This window comes from Mesoplodon densirostris, chromosome 9 (assembly GCF_025265405.1).
Source record: "Mesoplodon densirostris isolate mMesDen1 chromosome 9, mMesDen1 primary haplotype, whole genome shotgun sequence".
NCBI lineage: Eukaryota > Metazoa > Chordata > Mammalia > Artiodactyla > Ziphiidae > Mesoplodon > Mesoplodon densirostris.
In genome coordinates, this window is record NC_082669.1 from 99,963,929 (window position 1) to 99,990,441 (window position 26,513).

Sequence of the window (26,513 nt, forward strand, 5' to 3'; positions counted from 1 at the left end):
ACTTCTGTTTTCCAAACACTGTAGACTCAGCACAGAGCCTGACCCCCATACGTGATGAATAAACAAATGAGTGTCATGGTGAGTGAATGATTTCCTCTCTGAAACACCCTTCCAGTTACTAAAGGTATCATATGCTGACTAATAAGCAAAAGATAATTCTGTCTACCTTAGTCAGATAAGCTCAGAGCTAGAACAAAGGACCCATACATGAGCCAATGGATATGCGATTAGACATTTAAGAAATCCTCCAACTCACGATGAGAGGGCTGACCCGAGGCAAGATCTTCAGTCTGTCCCAACAGGCAGTCACCAGGGACCCCACTGAGCCCACAGGTGTCAATGGACCCCAGGAACGAATGAACTTAATGGGATGGGTGCCCTCAGTGCAGCCAGTATTCTTCATCAGGCTGATGTCTGGCCTCAAATTTTTCTGGGACATTCAGTCTCCTCACCCATATCATCAATTAATTACAAATTAACTTTTTAAAAAGAGGAGTCTTTCTTTCTTTCGTTTTTTTTTTTTTTTTGCGGCACGCGGGCCTCTCACCGCTGTGGCCTCTCCCGTTGCGGAGCACAGGCTCCGGATGCGCAGGCTCAGCGGCCATGGCTCACGGGCCCAGCCGCTCTGTGACATGTGGGATCTTCCCAGACTGGGGCACGAACCCGTGTCCCCTGCATCGGCAGGCGGACTCTCAACCACTGTGCCACCAGGGAAGCCCGAGGAGTCTTTCTTTAAGGACTACTTGTCACAGTAGAAATCTATGGTTGCAACCATTTTCTTTCCCAGCAAACAGGGAGCCAGTTCTGCTGCTGCTTCCCAGGGAAGTTAATGTAAATGTTTATTGACTGAAGAGTCATCAAGAAAATAAAGTTGCTGATTCATTGCTTTACACTGAAACCCTTTGTTTTCCCCTCCTCTTCCTTCCTCTTTATAAGAAGACACTTCTGAGAAAGAGCACATTTCAGGGACCCACTTGATCTTGATGTGATGTTTTCTTGGTTGCCTAAGTCTTTCATCTGCAGATCGTGGTTCCTGTAACGGCAGGGGGACCAGCCCCACTCTTTCCTCTGGAGGACCACCCCTCTAGGGTCTCTGAGGAACAATGGAAGTCTTGGGGCTCCTCAGACTGGAAGCCAGTGGCCCCATGGTGATGGTGGCCCTGTCAGTAGTCCTCTTGGTTCTCCTGAAGTGGTAAGTGCAGCCAGCATGTTCCAATGGCTGTGACATTGTCAGGAATAGCAGCCGTGGAGCCATGCTGGAGCCGGGGTGGGGTGTGTGGGAGTGTGTTTTCCTTCCCCTCTAATCTAGAGGGAGTTGAGTATTAACACAGCTTCAGAATTGAAAGCAAACAGCCAGGTTAATCTTTTGCTCAAATGCAGGAGATGGAGGTGTCAGGAAAGACTGGTGATTCAGTGGTTGAGAACGCTACACATAATTAAGTTTGAAAGAGATGGAAAAAGCAACAAATTGGAAAGGTTTGGGAAGTATCTCCTTGCACCCCCATCCTATCTTCTCACCTCATTTTTCTAAGATCCTCTCCCCAGGTTGGATTTACAGCAGATTCAGCCTCTTGGGTCTGATGACATTAAAAACAAAAAAGATATAGGAGCTGTCTGGCAACGTGGGCCACTTTGTAGAATGTCATTGACAGGGATTTCTGTAGGTTTAAGGGCAAAGTGGTGGAACTAATTTCCTCACTTTCTAATATTTGATGGAAGGGAATGGATTCCAACGAACATAGTGTGTGCAGTGCCGCAAAGTTTGAGACCCTGGGGGAATCTCAGATTTAAACTGGGAGTAACCCCTGGTGATTTAGTTAATTCAACAGGAGGTTTTCTGAAGTCTGGCTTGATCGAAGGCTGGATGGAAGGTCCCACAATGTGTTCTATTTGTGCATATTCACACTGTCGGCAAAACTTATTAAAGTTACCCACTCCATCAAAAGCACCTGGACTTAGGCGGCTCTGGTTTTTGAGGGAAAAGTGGAAAAAATAATGGAGAACTTCAGTTTGAACAGAATATCAATTTATGTTTCCGGTAGTAATAAAGCCTCCTCTAGATTAATAACTGGGAAAGCACTTTGAAAAGCATCAAGCATTATGCAAATGTGAGGTATTATTCTTTTGGAATTTGCATAGCTGAAAATGGAATTCACGTCTGGTGTTCTAGGACGATGCAATTACCTCTTGGAAATTGGCTCTGAAACCCAGCTCCAGTCCCAGTGCTGCTTTGCTTTCTAACTGGTTTAATTATCTTTTGAACTTTTCTCAGTGTGGCTTATCTTGCCTTGAAACCAGCCACATGCCAGCCCAGGAGCAAGTGGTACCCCCTCTCCACCCCCCACCTCCATTCATCCACCTCAGCTTCTGCTCAGAGATGAGATGCACTTAGCACAGTGCCTGACACGTAGTGGGTGCTCAGTAGATGTCAGCCACTATCATTAACTATCATTTATGTAACCTAAACGCAGAGGAAAATAAGTCCTCAGTGCTTCAGGTATATTTAAAATTTCTCATTAGTATGTTTATTAATGTTAATTTCTCATCGACAGTTGTGCTCTGATTGTGATTCTCAAAGTGTGTCCAACCTGAGGCCTCCAGGTGGTCTCTCAGCATCATTGTTTCTATTGCACACTTCACTGCACTTCTGTTTCTGTCTTTATTGGGTCTTTTTAATTTCCGTAGTCTTGATTTCCAGCTCAGTGCCTGATATACAGTATGACCTCGATAAATGTCTGATGAATGGATGAATGAATTGCATACATTAGTGTTGCTCTGGTCACGGAAAGGGGCATGTGTCCTGACTGATAAGTTGGTTGTAACTGGGTGTTCCTAATCAGCGTAGATCAGAGTCACGGCCAATAATACCATACCATTCAGCAAGGCAGTGGTGCATTTGTAATCTGTTCTGGGGCCATGCTAATAACCTGGGTCAGAGACACAGAGATAAGAGAGATGCATGAAGCAGAGATGGTGAATAGGACGTGAGGGCCGACTTCTATTTGTTCTAGCAAAAATCATTATTGATTTGTTCACGTGTGCCAGGCATGGCGTGAGGCCCTGGTACAAGGTCAGAAAACAGGAGGTCTGGATCAGATGCCCAAGGGTGGGGAGACGTGGAGGTTCTGGGTGAGCTCGGTGTCTGTTGAGGATAACGCCGAAGAGAAGGAGGCAGCAGTGGGGAGCAGCCATGGCCATGGCCGTGGCTCTGGTGCTCCTGGGTCTATCCCTTGATCAGCTCAAGGTCACCATCCGTGGGCTCTCAACCCTCCTCTTCCAGATAAGACTCCAGGTAGCCTCTGAGCAACAGACATCAGCTTGAATGCAGCAGGGCCTCCCTCAAGCTTCATTTTCTCGACAGGATGCATGTGGGCGACAGAGGGGCGCTCTGGGAGAGCTGGGGGTGGAGAGACCCTCACAGCCATGTGGCCCCCGAGGAGATCTTGTGGAGGGTGCTGTCCTGGCCGTTTAAACTCCTTAGTCTTTCCTTTAGGAGTTCCCCCTGCCATGGGACCAGGCAAGCGTGCAATGAGAGCCTTGACTCTGGGAAGGTAACATGAGGAGGACCACCTCTTGCCTGCTCAACGAGCCTAGGAGTTCTTTCAAGGCAGGACAGAGGTCCTGTATCTCATTGCAGTTCTGGAAACTTCTGTCCATGACTCAGATGTTCTTCTAGCATCTGGTTGAATGCGGGTAAAGTGAAGAAGTACACATTCATCAGCCCAGCACCCGGGACGTAGGGTTTGGTCCCTGACTCTTTCAGCAGCTTCATCCACCAGGCTCTGACCCCAACCTGTGGGCCTGGCAGTTCTGTGAACAGTCACGTTGCTGCAGGCGTCCGTGCCTCTGCCCTTGCTGGTCTTCATGCTTGGAATCTTCTTCCTCCTCTCTTTCCTTCAAGGAGCTCAGGGGCACCTCCTCAGGGAAGCTTCTCCTGTTTGCCCAAGACACTGAGAAGTCCCACTCACTGTTGTTTTCCTCATCACTCTCATCTCCACCACCCCCCCTGCATGCAGTTGGTGCCTAATAAATGTTGGCTCGAATCTCCCCTGGCATTTTACTTTCTTTCTTTCTTTTTTTTGTTTTGTTTTGTTTTTGCGGTACGCGGGCCTCTCACTGTTGTGGCCTCTCCCGTTGACGAGCACAGGCTCCGGACGTGCACGGGCCCAGCCGCTCCGTGGCATGTGGGATCTTCCCAGACCGGGGCACGAGCCCGTGTCCCCTGCACCGGCAGACGGACTCTCAACCACTGCGCCACCAGGGAAGCCCCTTTCTTTCTTTTTTTTTGGCCACACCATGCAGCTTGTAGGATCTTAGTTCCCCGACCAGGGATTGAACCCGGGCCAATCCTGGACAGTGAACCACTGGACTGCCAGGGAATTCCCAACCGCTGATATTTTCTTGCTGATTCATCTCTTAGGTGTCACAGCTCAGTACAAATCTAATTCTTCTGCCCACGTGCATCACCCTTTTCCTGAAAGCCTATTGTGTTTTCAGTTTGGACCAACTTGGTGTCCACGTTTCTAATTGTTACAAGTGCACTGTTTTTGAATCTCCACTCACCTTGTACAGCAAGACCATGGCATGTACTTAATAAACACTTCTTAATTATTAAGTGTTATGTGAATTTAGAAAGAAGACAAAAGAGTGAATTTCATCTAAAAAGAGACTAATATAACATAGGCATAGTATATTTTGATAGTTTTCCCCAAACTGCATTTGACACAATTTTTTGATGACAGTCACTTAAATTGACAGTTATGAGGCTGGGTCATGTGCACTGGGGTCTGAGGAGATCAGGGCTGTTCCAATGGGGCTGGGGATGAGCTGGTATGTAGAATACATTAGCTTGAAGCACATGAAGCACATGTGAAGGTGATCTAAACTCGTGATAAAACATTTTTAAAACTCATTTTTTCTGTATAAAATTGTTGGAAATGCTGACTTCCGGAAGAGATTTGATGCACAAGAAATAAGTTGTGTGAGTTGAATAGTGGTAGAGGCAATCTTAAGTATAGTGTATATAAACTTTCAAGCGTACCTATGAACTGGCAGCTTTTGGTAAGATGAGGGTTTCTTTATTAAGAAAGAGTATAAGGACTCCCTATATAACTATGTACAAATTCATTTGCCTCATCCGTACAGACAGGAAGTAGATTAGTGGTTGTCAGGGGCTGGAGGAGGGGAGAAGGGAGTGGCTGCTGATAGGTATGGAGTTTTTTTTGGGGCTGATGAAAATGTTCTGAAATTAGACGATGTTGATGGTTGCACAACTGTGAACGTGCTAAAACCACTGAATCACATACTTTAATAAAAGGATGAATTTTATGACATGTGAATTATATTGCAATAAAAAAAATTCATGTACCCAGAAAAAAAAAAAAAAGAAAGAGAGAAAGAATATAATGAAATAACCCCGATATTAATAGTGGTTTTCTTCCAATGGTGGGATTATGGGTGATTTTTTTCTTCCTTTAGTCTTTCTGTATCTTCCGTATTCTGTTTTTTTTTTTCCTTTTAATTAATTTATTTATTTTTGGCTGTGTTGGGTCTTCATTTCTGTGCGAGGGCTTTCTCTAGTTGCGGCGAGCGGGGGCCACTCTTTATCGCAGTGCATGGGCCTCTCACTATCACAGTCTCTCTTGTTGTGGAGCACAGGCTCCAGACCCACAGGCTCAGTAGTTGTGGCTCACGGGCCCAGCTGCTCCGCGGCATGTGGGATCTTCCCAGACCAGGGCTCGAACCTGTGTCCCCTGCAGTAGCAGGTGGATTCTTAGCCACTGCGCCACCACGGAAGCCCCGTATTCTTTTTTTAAATGAATATCAATTATTGAGCAAAAAAAGAGAAATTTTACTAAAAAGAACAGGGAATTGCTCCTCTCTAGTGCTGAAGAGGAAAGCAGTTTTATGCTTTGGGCATGGAGGTCTTGAGACTGTAAGCTAACTATTTCTACAGCAAAGTGGAATGTACAGGGGAGTTTGGAGTAATCAGGGAGCTTCTTGGCTGATGAAGCAGTGAGAAAAGTAAACCGTGGTTGTTGCATTAAGTAACTAAACAGTCAAGGCAGTTAAATATATAAATATGGTGGAAACTGAGACGAGTTGTCTTGGGAAGGTGGAAGGGCTTTCAATGCCAAGCTGCATTTAAATCTCAGGAGCCCGAGACCCAGAGGTATAAATCAAATGGACATTAAAATAGGAATCAGGGTAAGTTAGTGTTCTGATCTAGTCTCATTCTAAGACCAGGTTAAATTAAATTGTGAATGGTAATGGTGATTATTAAGACTTAAGACTACAATGAAAAAGTCCATCCCTGTACTTGGAAGTTTCTTTCTCAGAGAGCTTGCTTTACATGTGGAAAAACTGGATTCTAATTCTAGACCTACATCTAATCACAAGCCATATTTAAAAGAAACCACTGCTCTCTGGGATGCAAGATGGTTCAACATATACAAATCAATAAACATGATACACCACATTAACAGAATGAAGGATAAAAAATCCTATAATTATCTCAATACATGCAGAAAAAGCATTTGACAAAATTCAACTTTCTTTCATGATAAACACTCTCAACAAACTAGGTATAGAAGGAATGTACCTCAACATGATAAAGGCCATAGTATATGACAAATTCACAGCTAACACCATAATCAACAGTGAGAAGCTGAAAGTTTTCTCTCTAAGATCAGTAACAAGACAAGAATGCTTACTCTTGTCACTTTTATTCAGCATAATGCCGGAAGTCCTAGCCAGAGCAATTAGACAAGAAAAGGAAATAATGGGCATCCAAATGGGAAAGGAAGAAGTAAAACTACCTCTGTTTGCAGAGCATATGATCTTATATATGCAAAATCCTAAAGACTCACAAAAAAACTGTTAGAACTAATTAATGAATTCATTAAAGTTGCAGATACAAAATCAACATAAAAAATCAGTTGTATTCCTACGTACTAACAACAAACTATCTGAAAAAGAAATCAATCCCATTTATGATAGCATCAAAGAGAATAAACTACTTAAGGATAAATTTAACTAAGGAGGTAAAAGATCTATGCACTGAAAATTATGCAACACTGATGAAAAAACGGAAAAGGTTGCAAAATACATGGAAAGATATCCCGTGTTTATGCATGGGAAGAATTAATATTGTTAAAATGTTCATACTACCCAAAGTGATATACAGAGTCAACGCAACCCCTATCAAAATTCCAATGGCATTTTCCACAGAAATAGAAAAAAATCCTAAAATCTGTATGGATCCACAAAAGACTCTAAATAGTCAAAGCAATCTTGAGAAAGAAGAACAAATTTGGAGGCATCACAATTCCTTTTTTGGGGGGGGGCACGCAGCTTGTGGGATATTAGTTCCTGACCAGGGATCAAACCTGTGCCCCCCTGCAGTGGAAGCACAGAGTCCTAACCACTGGACAGCCAGGAAATTCCCCATCACAATTCCTGATTTCAAACTATATTACAAAGCTATAGTAGTCAAAACAGTATGGTTCTGGAATACAAACAGACACATAGGTCAATGGAACAGAATAAAACATCCAGAAACAAACGGTCAATTAATTTTTGACAAAGGATTCAAAAATACACAATGGAGAAAGGATAGTCTCTTCAATAAATGATGTTGGGAAAACTAGATAATCATATGCAAAATAATGAAATTGGACCCTTATCTTATACCATAAACAAACAAAAAACTCAAATTGGATTAACAACTTAAATGTAAGACCTGAAACTGTAAAACTCCTAGAAGAAAACATAGAGCAAAAGCCCCACGAGATTGGTCCTGGCAATGATGTTTTGGTGTTTTCGACACTAAAAGCACAGGCAACAAAAGCACAAATAAGTCAGTGGGACTGCATCAAACTAAAATTTTCTGCACAGCAAAGTAAACACTGAACAAAATGAAAGGCCACCCAGTACCATCTAGATTTACTCCATGACTGCTTCATCTGTTGATGGTCTTGCTTGGGCTGGTCTGTGCTGAATGCAGCTGCTGCTGCTGGTGGTGAAAAAGAAGTCAGATAAGACCCAATGGGTCCACTAGTGACTGCTCCCTCTCCTGCCTGGGCCCCCTACTCTTCCTCAGTGGCAGTTCCTATGGTGCTGATTGTCCCAGGAGCTGGGAAATACTCTCCAGAAGTGGCTTTTGGGGGCCTTTTAGCTTCGTGCATGATTCTTGCTTCTTGCCTTCCAGCCCCAATCGTTCAGCCTTTCTGGGTCTCCAGCCAGTCACAGGTGGCTTTGGAAAGCAGAAAGGTCTTGGTCTAGGTCTTGAAACGCAGGGAAGGATTAGCAGAGAAGAGGAGGGAGGACATTTTAGGTGGGCAAGTATCACAGGTGAAGGCAACATTGGGGTTTGTAATATTTGGTGGAACAGACCATTCAGAGTGTGAATAATAGATGCATTTTAGAAATACATTTTAAAGGCCGTGGATAATTTCCAGTGTCCCAGAGCATGTAGAGAAGGATGAATGCTATTTGCCTCTTTTATTTTTTGTGCTTTTGTCTAGGATATGATGGGTACTTCAGTTTAATAATTCAGTGATGAGCTTGGAGATAAAACTGAGCCTGCTTATGAAAACTAGGTCTGTGTTTCCTTGAGGACCATTTTCACAGAATATTATTTTTTGTTTTCTCTCTTTTAAATAGCTATACACAATATCCCCAGCCTTCTTCTCACTTTATTGATTTTCCAGAACAAGAGTACGAGTTGTGATTATAAAGTAAGGTGACTGATTATTTTAGCATACACACCAGAACTTATACAACCAAATGAATTTTATGACCTTCAAAGGCAGTTTCCTGATAGGCTATACCCTTACTGCAGATATGCCATATCAGAAAACACATTCTTAGCACTTTTCTTTGGGAATGGTCCTTGGTGTGTGAATGCAGTTTTTTGACCGCCCTCAAGGCAACAAATCATTGTCTTTGTTGAGAACAGATTGATTTTTTAAAAACAGCCCAAATTTTGGCAGCTAGGTGATTAGACAGGGTAATATTATTTTTAATCCAAAACAAAATATGATTATAAAACAATAAAACTTGTTGTTCTTTACTGAGAAGTTTATGAGGCATTCCTGGAAGCCAGGGGATTCTGTAAGGCCACACTCATTGGGCCTATGAGTTGCTCTTAGTTTAGTTTAGTTTTGTTTTAAAGAAAACAACAGCAATAATCTTAACCCTTATGGTTATACCTCTTCTTATCTTGTAAGGAATTCAGGCTTGTGGAATTGGTAGCATCGACTCTTTGGTCAGAGATGAAAGAAGAATCTCATTCATTCTATAAACAAAACAGGCCATCGGATTTATGTCGGTGCCTTACTGAGCTGCTTGAGTCAATGCTTGGTGCTACTCTCCTGGGAGGACAGTGGTTCTTCCAGAAATAAAGCCATGGACCCTCCCCTCCACCCCTGAGTGCCATGATAACAACCTACCAAATAGGCTGTCATCTGCCACTGAGGGCAAGGGCCTCATCTTTGGGAAGCTGAACAGCGTGGCAAGGACTTGTTTCTGTTTGTAAAAATGATGTACATCTCAACAAGGGGGCGAGACTTTGGGGAGGGCAGGGACGGGGCGCAGGTCTCGCACTGCTGTGGATTGGCGCTTCAATTATTAAGCGCCACCTTGTCCCTGGTTTGCCAGAAACCTGTGATGCTGCACAATGTCTTGGGGGTGGGGGAGGGGAGGGGCGTCAGCTGAGTGGGGAGACTCCACGACCCCCGCCGTCTCAGGTGTCTTTGGGCCCCCAGGCAGAGCCTGGCACTGGGCTACCCTGCGGGGCCATACTAAACCTCTGGGTGGCCTTGCGAAGGTGTGTTTCTTAGGTTTTGCCTCAGCAGATGGAAATTCCTGAATATGGTCCCAGAAACAGATGGCTTTTTTTGCTCAAAGTTCTCTGGGAAAATGGTGTCAGAGAATGACAGCAAGGCCAACCTCTACCAAGAGTGGCTTCAACCAAAACCCCATTTCCCAAGCCCTGCCCAGAACGCCCCAGAGAGAGCCAGCTCCGGGCACCAAACCCAGCAGCTGCCTCTGCCCTCTGAGCTGGAAGGTGCACTGAAATCCTCCCCGAGTCTCCTTCCTCCACCCCTTCTCTCCACACTCTGCCTGCACATCACAGACTCCTGCTGCCCGAATGCCCTCCCTTCAAATGAAATCCCACCCACCCCTCAAAACCTTGTCCAGACATTGATCTTCCTGAACGCCTCCTTAGCCAGGCCAGCCCTCAAGAGCCTGGCCTCCTTTGAACTCCAGCAGTGCCTGCTGTCCCTTGGCACACACTGTATTATTCTACTGTTCATGCCTGTGTCCTATTTCCTAGCCTGATGATAAGGCCCTGAATCTTAAGACGGTGAGTGCCTGGTGCATAGTAGCTGCTCAGTAAACGTTAATGACCACAATCATGGCGCTGCTTCCAAACGACTGCCGTCACGTGTGTGTGCGAGCCAGTCTCCCTCTGACTGGCACACTAGGGCCACCATGTTCTCAACATCTGGCAGAATGCTTTGCATGCGGGTCATTGAAAGAGTAAATAAATTCCTTCTTAGTTCATACCTTCACTGAATGCTGAAGGCTTTCTAGGCTATGTGCTGGTCCTACCTCATTGATGGGCTATGGATCACATGCCCATGAACTCAGATACTTAAAGTAACTGTCACATTAGAAATCAAAGAGCAAGGCTCTGATGCAAAAGGAAGGGATGGGATAGAATGCAGGACACAGCCATTTAGAAGATGAGGTATGCGGGGAGCACAGAACACTTGGTGTGTGAGCGGGGTGTCCTGACTACAGTGTAGGGAAGGGAAGGCATTCAGCCCCCAGCAGAGGCATCAAAGGGCAAACACTTCCTTCTTCACTGTTTTATTAACCGCTAATCCCCACAGTTCAAAGCACCGCTATTGGCGCTTTCCACCAACATCTACTGTTTATATTATTTCCCCATAGGTCCTGTGTTCTATTGTCCAAACAACGATGTATATTTAAGTAATGAATGATTTATTTTCCCATTTTAATTATTCAAAGACAAGCCGATGGAAGCTCTGCCAATGAGGACATGATCAATGAGAGAACCAGCATTAGTGTACCAAGTTATAATTCTACTCCGAAGCAAAGAAACTTGACATTTTAGTTAACGTGCACAATCTTATTGTCAATAAAGGCACGATTTACATTTAGGCTCTTCGCAATGTTGAAAATATCTCACGTACCCCCTTCCTATCTTCGCAAATCAATAGGCGTCCGGGAAGCCCAGGCTGTGAGCATTGTTAAGCACAGTCAGTTATACATTTAATGGTTTCAACCCTGTCTGTTCACAGAGAGTGACCAAAATTGGTAGCATCGTCTCATGATATAAGGGAGGATAGAAGGAGACAATTGGGAAGTTCTTAGGAGAAATACGGCCCTGTGGAAATCAGCAAGACCTTTCCAGCTGAGGGCAGATACACTTTTTCCACTGGAGGATCTTGGGCAAGTCACTTCTTCCTTGCCAGTTTCCTCACTGATAAGAGAGGGCTGACAGTCCCTGGCTCTCAGCATACGGCATCCTTTCCACCCAGGCCCCCGGGCCAGCTCTCCCTCACCCCTCCCAGTTAGCCCAGTCTTGTTTCCTAAGTGGTGCCTGAATCCTTCTTTCCCCCTGTAGTTCAGGATTTCAAGAGCATCCCTTGGCTGGAAATAGACACCCAGCTGATTTCCCTACCTCGTGTCCTGTGCCCCTCAAATTTGTCCTCCAACTCTGCAGCCAGAAGAACACACCAGAATCTCACCGCTGCTTCAGAAAACCCTCCCGTGGCCCTCCCCGCCTGGGGAGCTGGTCTCCCTGGCTGGCGCGGGAGGCCCTCTCTGACCTGGTCCCATCCACTTCCGCGTGGTCACCTCCTCACCTGGCACCTTGCTCTCCAGCGCTCACAGTTCCTTCCCCATGCCATGCTGTGTGCCCCCAATTTCCTTCCCTCTCCTGGGGTGCTCCTCACCCCTTCATTCCGGTGAGAGCCCTGCATCTCCTGTGGTCTTGGCCCTACCACAGCCGGTACCTTCTCTCTCTCTTGTACCAATTCCCTGGCTCCCCCATTAGAAGGTGAGCAGGACTGGGTCTTACTCAGCTTTCCCCTTAAGTGCCTAGCACTGTGCCTCTACACTTCTGTTGGGTAATAGGCATTCGATGATTGATCGAAGCTGAATTAAGAGGGACAGTGTATAGGATTTCATGTGGTACACACTTGGCGTATAAAGACACAAATTCATGTTAGCTGTTCTTTGCTGCTATGAATATCCTCATAGAGAATTTCCATTTATTTCTGGATGCATATCACTGCAGCCAGCTGCCACCCCTACATGTTATAAAACAAAATTTCACTGAATTGAACTCTGGATCTCAATAAAAGATTTCATCTTTATAATTCAGGCAAGACTGGGCTGTGGGTTGAAGTTCATCTCTGCACGGTTTATGAGGGAAGGCTTGCTAAACAAAATCTTAGTGCAAAGGTGACTGTTGAACCCATTTAAGAAAATAAACTATTCCCAAGCACGTTAGCCGACATTAGTTCATCAACACTGCCTTTAAAATACACACTAAAGGGCTTCCCTGGTGGCGCAGTGGTTGAGAGTCCGCCCGCCGATGCAGGGGACACGGGTTCGTGCCCCGGTCTGGGAAGATCCCACATGCCGTGGAGTGGCTGGGCCCGTGAGCCATGGCCGCTGAGCCTGCGCGTCCGGAGCCTGTGCTCCGCAACAGGAGAGGCCACAGCAGTGAGGGGCCTGCGTACTGAAAAAAAAACAAAAAACAAAAAAACACACTAAAACCAGTTCACTCTTGGCTGCCTTTCCCCACATGTGTAATGGTCCAGAGCTTGGGCTTTGGAACCTGATTGCCTGGGTTCAAGTCCTGGCTAGCTTCGTGACCTTAAGGAAGTATTTAAGGTCGCTGTGCCTCAGTTCACCCAGTTTTAAGTAGGGGTAATAACAGTGCTCACCTCACAGCGTGCTGGAAGGATTAAACTCGGAGCAGTGCTGGGCAGGGTTAATGTTCAGTAAGTGTTAGCTATTGTTACCCCATTATGAACTGCAGGTTTGTACTCCACAATAATCACATAGGTGCTAGGTAGGTAGATCGTGGGTTTTATTTTATTGTTTTAAAAATCACATGATCTCCAGGACTGCACTGAAGTGAACAGTGAAGAGAGCCACATGTCAAACACGTGGCCTCATTTTGAATGATCTTGAGCTTATACCATTAGGTAGCTTTTGGTCTTGAACAAGTAAGATGGGGTTTAAAAAATACCTATTGGATTTGGCAACTAAGAAGTTTTAGGTGATGTTGGAGGTGGTAAGAATAGACGCCAGAACGCAGCAGGTTGAGAAGTGACTGGGAAAGAAGAATATCCTTTGTTTCACTGGTTGACACTTGCCTTGCCCTTGGGTTTGAGAACTTGAAGTGTAAACGATGCATAGCAAATCAGTAAATAAATCCTGGTAAGTTCTCACTCTATTCTCTCTCACAGACCAGACCTCTGGTTTCCTGCGCACTCTTGTCCAAGCCCCTGCCTTCGTTATCCCTTTATTATGACACTGTACACGTTTCTCTGCAGGTTCAGTTCTCTCCCGTCCTAAAACATACAAGTGAGTCAGCCGACCAACAGCCACCTCTTCTCTGACTACATGCTCCACCTTTGCCAGGACTGCATCTCACCCTTCCCTTCCCAGTCAAGACCCCACGCTTACTCGCTTTCTCAGCTCCCATTTACCCTCAGCCCTACAATGCGGCTTCTGCTCCATTGCCCACCGAAACGACTCTCTCCAAGGCCACCAGTAAGTCCCTGGTTCCCAAACAGAATGCACATTCCCCAGTTCTTCTCTTTCTTGGGTGCTTTGCAGTATTTGACTCTGATATGCTTAGTCTCTTACTGTTGGGTTTAAGGCAGGGTCCTCAGTTGTGTAGGGGTAGAGAAAAGGCTGAGCACCTCTAATATAGTCCCATGGGCTCATTTTACAGATGAGGAAATGAAGGTCTAGAGAAGTGAATTGCCCTGTATCAGTCAGCTACGGCTGAACTAACACTGTGTAATAAACAACCCCAAGCTCACTGGCAAACGACAACATTTATTTTTCTCATGGTCTGTGTGTTGGCTGGGGTAGTTCTGTTCCAGGCTTGGGTGGGGTTCAGATCTGCTCCACATGGGTTTGTGATGGGGCACAGGCTGAAGAGGATCCTTCAGGAAAGTTCTGCTCCTGATAGGTCACAGGGATGCAAGAAAAGCAACAGGAACTAAGCAATGTCTCTTGAGGGCTCAGCCTTAAAGTGGCTTAATGTCGCTTTTGCCCATATTCCTTTGGTTAAAGCAAGCCACATGCCCAAGCCTAACATTAACGGGTTGGGGAAGAAGACTCCACTGTAGTGGGAGGTACTTCAAAGTCATAGAACAAAGGCTGATGATGTAGAATTTTGATAAAGGGAGGGCATGAAGAGCTGGAATGATTCAATCTACCACATGCTTGAAGATCACGCATGTGGGTTGTGATCTCTGACAAAAGAGAAAGAGGCCATGAGTGACTAGACAAAACAAAAGAGGAAACAAAGATAAAAACAAACAAAGAGCAAACAAAACAAAAACGTAAAGCTAACGGAAGTTTGGATTTTTATCATAAATGACAACAATGATCTCTGAAAAAAGAACAGATATTGATGGGAAATTTGCCAGCTGAGACACCGAGATGGTGAGGCACAGTGGGTCTTGGCTGTGAAGCGAGAGAGTAGCACCAAGAGGGCTAAAGCAGGGTTGTGAGCTCAGTGTAGGGGCTCAGCTTGGACCTGGGCTGAGCCTGGGGATGAACCCAAGAATATCTAGCTGAATAAGCGGTAGAGATCAGGAACTGACCAATGATGGAGCTACAACGTACCCTGAGAAGAGTAAATATTGATTCAGAGATGGGGTAGGGAAGAAAGCAGCTGCCACATAAAGGACCCAATTCTAGTCTGGAAAAGCAGGATTGAGGGAAAACATTTCTGAAGTCCAGAAAGACCAGAGGAAGCCTGAAAGCAGAGAGCCTAGTGTGTTCACCATACCCTGAAATACAACAAGCAGGGGACATCCTCATAGACTGTGAGCTGTATCGTTTGGGACAAATTCATTGTTCTATACTTGGCAATACATTTATGTATGCTGTTATACCAAGACATGGCTATGGCTGAAAACATAAATTGCTCCAGAATTACTATAAATATTCTCATGGGTGCTGGGGCCCTACTGAGTTATTAAAGAAAAAATATGCTTTAGGATTGTCACTTGCCCTTCCAGAAACTACCCCTTGGTGCTGGCTAGTGGCTGAAAGGAGAAAGGGTGTGTGCCAGGATCACAAGGCCTGTTAGACACAGTGAACTGAACTTGAGCTCTGAAAGATAAAAATTACATTCTCCTCTAGGAAGCTGCTGGTGAATCTCAGCAGTGACATGCTCTTGCAATCCAAAATCAGCCATAAACTTTCATTTCCTTTTTTGCTATAAAAAGGATATGCTGACTGAAACGACTAAAATATAGATTAGTTAGTATACTAATAATAAATACCAAAAAATACCCACCCCAATATACAAAAACCCCCACAAACAAACAAACAAACCCAAAGCCCAACATTCAAAGTGAGCCAAGGAAAAATGTATTTGAATCAGCATTTTCTTTCATTAGAGTCAGTTTCTTTCCATGTTGCCTCCTCTGACTACAGGGAGGACAGGAAGACCTGTCCCCATCCACATACCCAGGTGTTGGCCTTTCCCATGGCTGGTGACAGCTCTGATGGTCTTTGTACTGGGTTAAGTAGTATCCTCCCACCCCCAGATTCATGGTCACTTGGCACCTCCGAATGTGGCCTTAATTGGAAATAGTGTGTTTTTAGGGGCAACCAAGTTAAGTTCATGCTGAATTAGAGTGAGTCCTAATCCAGGACTGATGTCCTTATAAGAGGGAATTTGGACACAGAGACACACAGAGTGAAGATGTTATGAAGACACAGACACACGGGCCTCCCTGGTGGCGCAGTGGTTGAGAGTCCGCCTGCCGATGCAGGGGATACGGGTTCGTGCCCCGATCTGGGAGGATCCCATATGCCGCGGAGCGGCTGGGCCCGTGAGCCATGGCCGCTGGGCCTGTGCATCCGGAGCCTGTGCTCCGCAATGGGAGAGGCCACGACAGTGAGAGGCCCGCATACCGCAAAAAAAAAAAAAAAAAAAAAAAAAAAAGAAAGACACAGACACACAAGGAGAACATCATGTGAGGATGGAGGCCGAGACTGGAATGGTGTATCTGCACAGGAACTCCAAGGATTGCTGGCCAACGCCAGAAGCTAGGAAGAGCAAGGGAGGGTCTTCCCTTGGAGCCTCAGAGTGAGCTTGGCCTGGCCAACATCTTGATATCAGACTTCCGGCCTCCAGAATTGTGAGAGAGTACATTTCTGTTGTTGTAAGCCCCCAGTTTGTGGTACTGTTACAGCAGCCCTAGAATATGACTGCAGTCTCCTTCCCCTCATCAGCCTTGCTGAGCCAGAACAGACCAGTCGGAGGCCTGGCTAGAGGCTCAGGCTGTTCAGTCAGAGAGACCAGGCCTGGGCTGCGGGCTGGCCACTGACCAGTGTGTCAGACACTGGGGCTGGTCTCTACGTCTCAGTTTCCCCATCTGTATAATGGACATAACAAGGATGTTGGTGGAGATTAAAGGCCACCATGTTTATAAAGTGTTTGGTACAATGCCTCGCCCATAGCACATGCTTAATAAATGTTAGCTGCTATCATCAGCCATATGGTTTCCACCTCAGTTTGAAGTTTCCCTGATTTTACTTTTCCAGTAAGAGTCAAGTAGACATCTATTCCCTTAGGGATGTACCATGGCATCTGGCACAGAGTAGGCACTAAAAACAACTTTATGGAATGAAGAATGGCACAACTACATCTCATCATAGGAGGAAACGGCTTATAGACTTCATAATTTTTAGTAACCGACTGGAAAAACCCAAGGTGAAACTTTGGAAGAAGAATGTACTTTAATCAAATTTGTTCATGCTGGGGCATAGAGATGGTCCCTAATGATCCTTGTCCCCTAGGATTCACACCTTTGCTTAGTCCCCTCCTGCACTGTTCCAGAGTCAGGTGACCAACAGAATACAGCAGAGGTGACGGTATATCACTTTTAAGATTAGATTATGAAAGTCTGAGGCTTCCATCTTGGGCTCTCTCTCCGCCTTGGGTTGCTTGTTTAGGGGGAAGCCAGCTGTCATGTTGAGCAGCCCTACAGAGGGCCCACATGGTGAAGCCTGCCAACAGCTATATACGTGGGCATGAATCTGATTCTCTAAGCCCAGGCAAGCTTTAGATCACTGCAGCCTTAGTTGACAGCTTGACAGTATCCTCATGAGAAACCCTCACCCCCAAACCTCCCAGGAAACATCCTCCTAGATTCCTGACCCTTGAAAACCATGTGAGATGACAAATGATTGTTGTTTAAAGCCACTTAGGTGTTGGGGGGTAATTTGTTACACAGCACTAGATAACCAATACGGGCGATGAGATAGGAATGGCCAGGATGAGCCAGGACTGGGACCAGGGACTGTAATGGGAGACATTATAAAACACAGGAGGAAGACAAGAGGCCAAACCCAGATGGGTCAGACATGCAGATGGTCAGGCAGGTTCTGGTCAGGCACATCTGGTCCAGAGCCCAGGGGGGTGAGAGCCACAACCAACCACATCACTGAGCAAAAGGCATTGAGATTTTGGTGACCTTAGACTGGAGTATCACCTTTTGACCTTGTTTTACACAATTTCCAGTTGGACCTTCAGTTGATTGCTGTAGCTATAAGGTCATCAAAGGCCAATGAGTGAATTTGCCAAGAATTAGGTCAACACAAAGATATGGGGATTACAGTAACAAACAAAATGCGATAGGATTATAATTTTTGAAACACTCACAATATTCTTTTTTTGTGTGTGTGGTACGCGGGCCTCTCACTGTCATGGTCTCTCCTGTTGCGGAGCACAGGCTCCGGATGCGCAGACTCAGCGGCCATGGCTCACGGGCCAGCCGCTCCGCGGCATGTGGGATCTTCCTGGACCGGGGCACGAACCTGTGTCCCCTGCATTGGCAGGCAGACTCTCAACTGCTGCGCCACCAGGGAAGCCCTCTTTTGTTATTTTGATTGCTTAAGTTCTTTAAGTCATCTGCCAAGCTGGGAGGCAGAATGGGATTTCCTAGGCTTGTTCCAGGCTATTGGGCAGGTCACAGTGCAATAGAAAGTTGGAAATATTGGCTGGATTTATGAAGATGTACGTCAAATCCAACTGGCAAATATTTTCTGAATGCTTACTAGGCTAGTTATAAAAGAACTTAGAGTCATTCGGTGCACCTAGTACAGGTACCTAATGCTCCTTACCCTACCTGTGGCTACTCAGGGATATTGAAACTCAACAGGCGAAAAAACAGTTCCTTTATTCTTTGCACAGGCCAGGTCTCCCCTTTAAATTGACCTGGCCTTGTTTCAAGTCTTGGGGCCCTGCTGACTCAGTGGCAAATCTGATCAGTTATTTGACTCCAGGGGGTAATAGAGTCCCGTGAATGGCATCTGTCTTTTCAGAGAGGCATCAGAGTCCTTACTCCACAGAAGTGAGCAAAGCTTCCCACACCCCCTGTCTTGTAGACTGGTCGAGTTCTAGGCAATTTGCTGCTCTGCAAATGTAAAACAAGAGACACAGAGGCTACTAGCTAAGGGCACAGACTCAGAGCCAGACAGCCTGGGTTTGAACATCAGCGCCTCTACTTACTAGCTGCACAGCCTTGGGCGAGTGACTTAATCTCTCTGAGCCTCAGTTTTCCCAACTGCAAAACGAAGATGATCATAATAGCACCTCCCACACAGAGTGTGGAGAGGAGTAAATGAGTTAATGTGTGAAGCACTTAGAACAGCTCCTGGTCCCTGGGAAATAGTCTGTAACTGTTCGCTACTATTATGCAGGATATAGAGGCAAAAGCAGCCCCTTCTGCCCTCTCTGGGCTCACATGTAATTGTCCTTTGGGGTTCACTCAAGGCAGATGTCTCTCTTTCACAACATCTAAAGGGTTCTTTAAGGACTTCATAAAAACAAAAGGATTAACTACAGATGACTAAGCCCACATGATGGACACAGAACCAGGTACAGTAAATAATGAGCTTAGGCAGGATTATATTCCTACAAACAATACACCAAGTTCTCCTGTTCTTTGTCTGCAATCCCCCTACCATGAGGGAACCAGTGGCCAAGGAGAAGGTCTCTGTGTGCCCAGGATAATCTTGGGTGAGCTCCTGGAGGAGGCATCCCTCAAGCAGAGACTTGAATTCAGGACTTGCCAGGTCAAGAAAAAGGCTGGGTACACCGGGCAGAGAAGAGTGCGCTGGGAGCAGGGTGAGGTAAGCAGGCACCTGGGACACAAGATTTAAGGAGGCACTCACTCCCAGGGTCGTGTAGGAGCAGGGTCAGCACCTGCACATCCCTGGGAGTGAGTGCCTCCTTAAATTTTGCATCCTAGATGCCTCTCTTGTGTCACCTTAATCCTGGCCCTGGAGAAGAGCGTGGGTGAGAGCCTGGAAGGGTGAAGCAAATCGGTATAACTAGCAATGTCCAAGTCATGAAAGACTGCTTGAGGGCAGAGATCACTTGGAGTGAGGCTGAGCAGCTGGGCTGGGGCCAGATCATCAAAGGTCTTATGCGCCAAATAAAGGAGTTTAGCGTTGGTCTAAAAGTGACAGGGAGCCAATGAAGAATTCTGAACCGGTCCACAGCATGATCAGATGTGTATGTTAGCAAGATTCTTCTGGCACTAGCATGGATGGCAGACTGGTGGATGAGGGAAGAAACTGGAGATTGGGAGGCCAATTCAGGACTCTATTGAGTCCATGCCCAAGGGACAGACAGTGATGGCCTGAAATAGGGCAGTGCCAGTCAGAAGTAAGGAGAACTCACTAGAGAAGTGGTTTGAAGGTAGAATTGACAGTACATGGTGATTGATTGCAGATGAGGTTTGATGGGAAGAGTCAAAAATGGCACAGTTGGGCTTCCCTGGTGGCACAGTGGTTGAGAGTCCGCCTGCCCATGCAGGGGATACGGGTTCGTGCCCCGGTCCGGGAAGATCCCACATGCCACGGAGCGGCTGGGCCCGTGAGCCATGGCCGCTGAGCCTGCGCGTCCGGAGCCTGTGCTCCGCAACGGGAAAGGCCACAACAGTGAGAGACCCGCGTACCGCAAAATAAAAAGAAAAAAAAAAAGGCAGTTTAGAAGCCATGAGGAGTTATTAGGAAAGATAAGAAGTACACGGAAGGCAGTTATCAGGGCTTCCCCAAGTCCAAGGGAAACCTCCCCACGGCCCATTTGTTTTCCATAGGATGCAGTCTCTGAGGGTCAGATGTGTTTTACCCTTTGTACGGTACCCACACTCTCTAAGTATCACTGACCTGAGATGAGCCACTTCCAGACCCCATCCCCCCCATCTACTCATTGGCTTTCCAAGTAGCCTTAAGGTTGTCCAAGTCCTTTTAAAGACTGTGCAGCTGGGCTCAGACCAACACACCACCAAGTCCAGCCTTCCATTCTGGACACGCAGGCCCCAGGGCTCTGACCTGCCTGCGTGATCCGGCCTGGGGCTCTGGGAGGCGAGGGAGGAGGATGCAAGGGGGTGAGGGCCTGTCGGGAGGCTGGCGAAGCTTCAGCCTCCTGGGAAGAGCCTTACGAGAGACAGTTGGGATCCGAAAGGCAGCTGGAGGGCAGCTGGGCTCTGAGGTGCTGTCCAGAAAGGCTGAGGCAGCGACGCGGGGGAAGGAGGGCCGTGTTCGGGGGCCAAGCCCGGAGCAGGGGGAAGTACTAGGGCTCACGTGGAGGCACACACCGGGATGAACTTCCTCGGAGCTAGGTACAGCCACACACACTGACCTTGTGCTCCACTAAAGCCCTCAGATCCCGTCCCATGAACTTCAGGGAAGCTCTCCCGCCCTTCCTGCACTTGAGAAGTTTGGAAGATACCAGCTCTGCACACGTTTCCCGACATTCTCATAAAAAATAAAGGCAGTGAAAAAGCAAGTCAGAGCTCTTTAAAACATTAATTAAAGACACCATCGTTTCCTTATTTAACTGAGGGTTGATACCTCATTTGGGATTATTAGCAAACGGAGACAGCCTTTGTTGTGCTTGACACAGTGATTAACTCAGACTCTAGGTGATTTTGGCTTTCTCAACATCTTGTGAGGTGCTAAGATTCCCCGGTGAGAACAAACATCATCAATTACTTAAACAAGCCATTACCCTGAGAGCGCGATTACCAGTGAGGCCCAGTCTACTAATTGGCAGATGAAGAGATAGAAAGGAACTCAGGCTTTGGCCTGGACCCTTACCTGTCAGGGAGGAGTGAGAGGCTTTTAAAATGTCTCGCGGCGACGTTCCTGCTGATCCGGGACGACCTAGTTATTTTTCCATCTCCGCAAAAATGCATCTTGGGTGACTTGAGTCTCTAGAACCCAGAAGCTGCCCGTGGTTCTCGGTTGAGAACCTCATTCTCCTGGGCAGGACTCAGTGTTGGGGGAACACAGAAGCGTTCACAGAAGCAAAATTCTTGCTTGAAGGGAGTTGGTAAGAAATCCTTTGGCTTGCTCTTTCCCTCACAAGAGCCAAATCCTCCAGCTTCTGGGACAAGTGGGATGAGGCAGGGGCTTCTGTAGGATGCCGCGTCTGAGCTGACAGTCCCCTGACACATGAGGAATTCAAGGCCTAAATAAAAGAGGCAGGTTTTCATTTACAAATATATAAACATAGAAAATTAAATTTGTAAATTTAAATATATTATAATAAATTAAAATATATTTTATTTTAAAAATATTTACTATAAGTATTTTTTTCTCATTTAATTTTTATTGGAGTATAGTTGCTTTACAACGTTGTGTTAATTTCTACTGTACAGCAAAGTGAATCAGCTATACATATACATATATCCCCTCCTTTTTGGATTTCCTTCCCATTCAGGTCACCACAGAGCACTGAGTACAGTTCCCTGTGCTATACAGTAGGTTCTCATTAGTTATCTATTTTATACGTAGTATCAATAGTGTATATATGTGAATCCCAATATAAATATATATATATATATATATTTTTTTTTTTTTCCTTTTTGTGTTATGTGGGCCTCTCACTGTTGTGGCCTCTCCCGTTGCGGAGCGCAGGCTCCGGATGCGCAGGCCCAGCGGCCATGGCTCACGGGCCCAGCCGCTCCGCGGCACATGGGATCCTCCCAGACCGGGGCACGAACCCGCATCCCCTGCATCGGCAGGCGGACTCTCAACCACTGCGCCACCAGGGAGGCCCTAAATATATTTTTTAATGCACTAAGCTATGACTCTTTTTTTTTTTCCTCTCCCCACCTAGAAGAGAGGTTTTGGGGAAGATTTTTTGCTGCATTTATATATGTCATTGGTTTTTCTCGTGGGGGGAAGGGGGAACTCAGCCTAGTTAAATTCAGTCAAATAACCAATACTTAAAAAAATCCAGAAGTGTTTCATAAATATCAGACACCTAACTGGTCTTGTCACATAATTCAACTGCTCTATTTTTAAAATAGAAAGACGAGTCTCGTGTGTATTTGTATTGTGAAACTACTTTCTGTGCTATCTTTTTTTTTTTGTGGTAAGCGGGCCTCTCACTGTCGTGGCCTCTCCCGTTGCAGAGCACAGGCTCCGGACGTGCAGGCTCAGAGGCCACGGCTCACGGGCCCAGCCGCTCCGCGGCATGTGGGATCTTCCCGGACCGGGGCACGAACCCGTGTTCCTGGCATCAGCAGGCGGACTCTCAACCACTGCGCCACCAGGGAAGCCCTGTGCTATCTTCATCATTCTTCTCCTTTAATTCTCACTGGCACGAAAGGGCAAGGCGTCTTCCAGAACCCTTCTGTGAGAAGTGGCAGAGAAATGGGAAACTAAGGCAGAGGCGGGGCTGAGGTCCTCTCCCTTCTTTTTTTTTTACATCTTTATTGAAGTATCGTTGCTTTACAATGGTGTGTTAGTTTCTGCTGTAAAACAAAGTGAATCAGCTATATGTATACATATATCCCCATATACCCTCCCTCTTGCGTCTCCTGCGCCACTTGCTGCCTTCGGTCCTAGAAGGTGTCAGCTAGTTTTCTTGGGTCGGGCTGGGCACTGGAAGGCACACCTTAGAAAGCAGACCTCACTCAGTGTTAAGGCAGGTGCCCAGCGCTTCCTCCACAGGAACCCCCAGAGCTCGCTCTTCTCAGGGGTCTCCTTGGACACCACCCCCTCAAAGCAGCAGCCTCTTCCAGCACCTTCACCGGCTATGGGTGACACAGTTCTTCTTTACTGTGCCAGCTTTCACACCTCTATCCTCAGTTTAATGGACTTTTGGAAATTGGCCTGCTTTGGAGGTCCCTGTTTTTTGAAAACTAGCCTTGGGGGAAAATAATAAGCATAAGTACCATTTGCCATTTTTTTCCAGTTCAACAAATATGTACCATCCAATAGTTGGACAGAGGAAGTGCCCTTAAGTGATCAAAACACACTTCAGGGGCTTCCCTGGTGGTGCAGTGGTTGAGAGTCCACCTGCCCATGCAGGGGACACGGGTTCGTGCCCCGGTCCGGGAAGATCCCACATGCCGCGGAACGGCTGGCCCGTGAGCCGTGGCCGCTGAGCCTGCGCGTCCGGAGCCTGTGCTCCGCAACGGGAGAGACCACGACAGTGAGAGGCCCGCGTACCGAAAAAAAAAAACAACAAAAAAAAACACACTTCAGCTGGCACATCCTCTGACACATGATGCTTCTTCGCTGCAAGGATCATCATGTAAAATGCTTAATTGACTGCTTGGCATTAGCCATTGAACGTGTGTCGGGTCTACTAGGCTGTAAGTGCCATGTTCCTGCAGCTTCCCTGGCGCCCAGCACGTGCCTGGCTTGTAGGAGACATGCGTGTCCACCTGATGATTCTTGTAACGTGTCACTTGTAACATGTCGGTTACCATTAGCCCTAACAGTGATGAAGGATGTCATTCCCAGGACTATTCCCCTTCGTGAGGGTAAACTGCTATCGTAGTTTGGAATAAATCCAATGTCAAATGCAGACCAGTTCTCTTAGGTTCTGAGAGATGAAATACAGGACAACAAGTTTCATTAGAACTGATTCTCCACATGTGCTCTGAAAAAGGACTGAGCTTCCTTCATCGTTCTCTGGCCGCGGTGTTAAGACTACGAGCTGAGCCAGGGCAACCTAGACAGAGCACATCTTAAAATGTGGCCTATTTGGACCAGCCTCGAGAGCCCCGTCTTCCTGGAAGTGCCCTTCTGGACCATCCTTGTGTGGCCAGTGAGATCATTCTAGGGATTTCCCGGGCTTTAAAATTTCCCATTGTAAAGTGTTTATTTTTACTGTTAGTTTTTCTTTATGGAGGTGGTAATGGTTTTCATTTATGGTCATGACATAAAGTTTCCTTTTATTTAAGTTTATTTAAAGGGAAGTGGGAAGCAAGTGCTAGCCTAGGTGATTTGCAGATATGGCAAATATTGTAAAGATGTTGTACAAATGACTGAATTTAGAAGATTAACCTCTTAACACCAATTGAGATTTATTGACTCAACTGACTGAAAAGTTGGGACAAAAATGGAAAAGTTAGTTAACTCTATGCACTATAGTAACCAACAATGGGGTGACTTTATTGTTTTTAAAGTGTAGGCTTGGGCTTCCCTGGTGGTGCAGTGGTTGAGAGTCCGCCTGCCGATGCAGGGGACACGGGTTCGTGCCCCGGTCCGGGAAGATCCCACGTGCCATGGAGCGGCTAGGCCCGTGAGCCATGGCCAATGAGCCTGCGTGTCCGGAGCCTGTGCTCCGCAACGGGAGAGGTCACAACAGTGAGAGGCCCGCGTAACGCAAAAAAAAAAAAAAAAAAAAAAAAAAAAGTGTAGGCTTTTCTGTAAAATACTTATCTGTCTGCTGGTTAGGTGGTAGGGCCCCCGAAGCCTGGTTCGGTGGCGCCTGAGGCAGAGGCTGAGTGCCTTGCAAGCTCTGGGCGGGCCTGCTCCCCACCCCTCTGCAGCTGGGTCATCAGTTCTCTCTAAACAGGAAGCCCTGATAATCTCATGGTCTCCACCCCAGACACTTCTTTCCAAACACACTCCAAAATACAGTCAACATCTATATACAGTACAAGCTGGTGCGGTAGCTGAATAATGGCCTCCAAACATCCTAATCTTCAGGACCTGTGAATGCCACTTTATATGGCAAAAGGGACTCTGAAGATGTGGTTAAGGGACTTGAGATCGGGAGAGTCGCCTGAATTACCTGGGTGGACCCTAAGTGTAATCACAAGGGTCTTTATAAGAGGGAGACAGTAGGAGTCAGAGTCAGAGGAGTTGATGTGACCCCTGGAAGCAGAAGAGATTGGAGTGATGTGGCCATAAGCTAAGGATGCAAACAACGGATACTCTCCTGGAGCCTCCAGAAAGAACCAGCCCTGCTGACACCTCAACTTCAGACTAGTGAGACTGATTTCGGACTTTTGGCCCCCAGAACTGAAAGATAATACATTGTGTTATTTTATTTTATTTTATTTTATTTTATTTTATTTTTGCGGTATGTGGGCCTCTCACTGTTGTGGCCTCTCCCGTTGCGGAGCACAGGCTCCGGACGCGCAGGCTCAACGGCCATGGCTCACGGGCCCAGCCGCCCCGCGGCATGTGGGATCTTCCCGGACCAGGGCACGAACCCGTGTCCCCTGCATCGGCAGGCGGACTCTCAACCACTGCGCCACCAGGGAAGCCCACATTGTGTTATTTTAAACCACCAAGTGTGGGGTTATTTGTTAGAGCAACAATAGGTAACGAATTGTTGGGAAAGATTAATTTACTGAAACAATTCCTTAACTTTCTGATAGGATTCACCATATTGATCTTTTATGTAATGTGCCACTAATACATTTAAAATCATTCTAATTACAAAGGATTCAATTCACAAGTTTCAAAATCTATTAAAGTTTTTGAATAGGCATCCACATGGCTGAAATCTCAAACATGATATCATGAAGTATTACCAAGAAATACAGTGGAAAGTCTTCTTCCTATTATGGTCCCTAGATATCATTTTCCACTAAAAGGAAACAGAGTTTCTCGGGATAATGGCTGATTCAGGTCTGGGGCAAGAAATGTACAAGATGTACCTGGAACAACTTGTCATTCAGAGAGTGGGGAAGCTGTTCTCCCAAAAAGTACTCGGGAACAAACTTACACATGCTCCCACTATCCAAAGATGGCACAACCTGACGAAAAAAATAACCATTGCAATGGATCAAAACACATCAAGTATGTTTAAATTGATGAGTTCATAATGATACAAAAATAGCATGTGTACCCAATGTAAGATGTTATAGAATCAACTCATTATTTTGAAAACTAACAATAAAAGGAAAGAATCAAGCATTGATCCTACTTTTCTTTTTTTTCTT

The 26,513-nt window shown here is 46.2% G+C and overlaps 1 protein-coding gene across 2 annotated transcripts in view; it reads left to right on the forward strand.

Moving 5' to 3' along the window:
* Positions 1-1,103: 1,103 nt before the first annotated feature.
* TBXAS1 (thromboxane A synthase 1) overlaps positions 1,104-26,513 on the forward strand; it is a 161,124-nt gene continuing 135,714 nt past the window's right edge. For both annotated transcript variants that reach the window (XM_060108022.1, XM_060108023.1), the window contains exon 1: positions 1,104-1,192. In XM_060108022.1, the coding sequence (XP_059964005.1) occupies positions 1,104-1,192 (89 nt within the window). The remainder of the gene's footprint in view (positions 1,193-26,513) is intronic.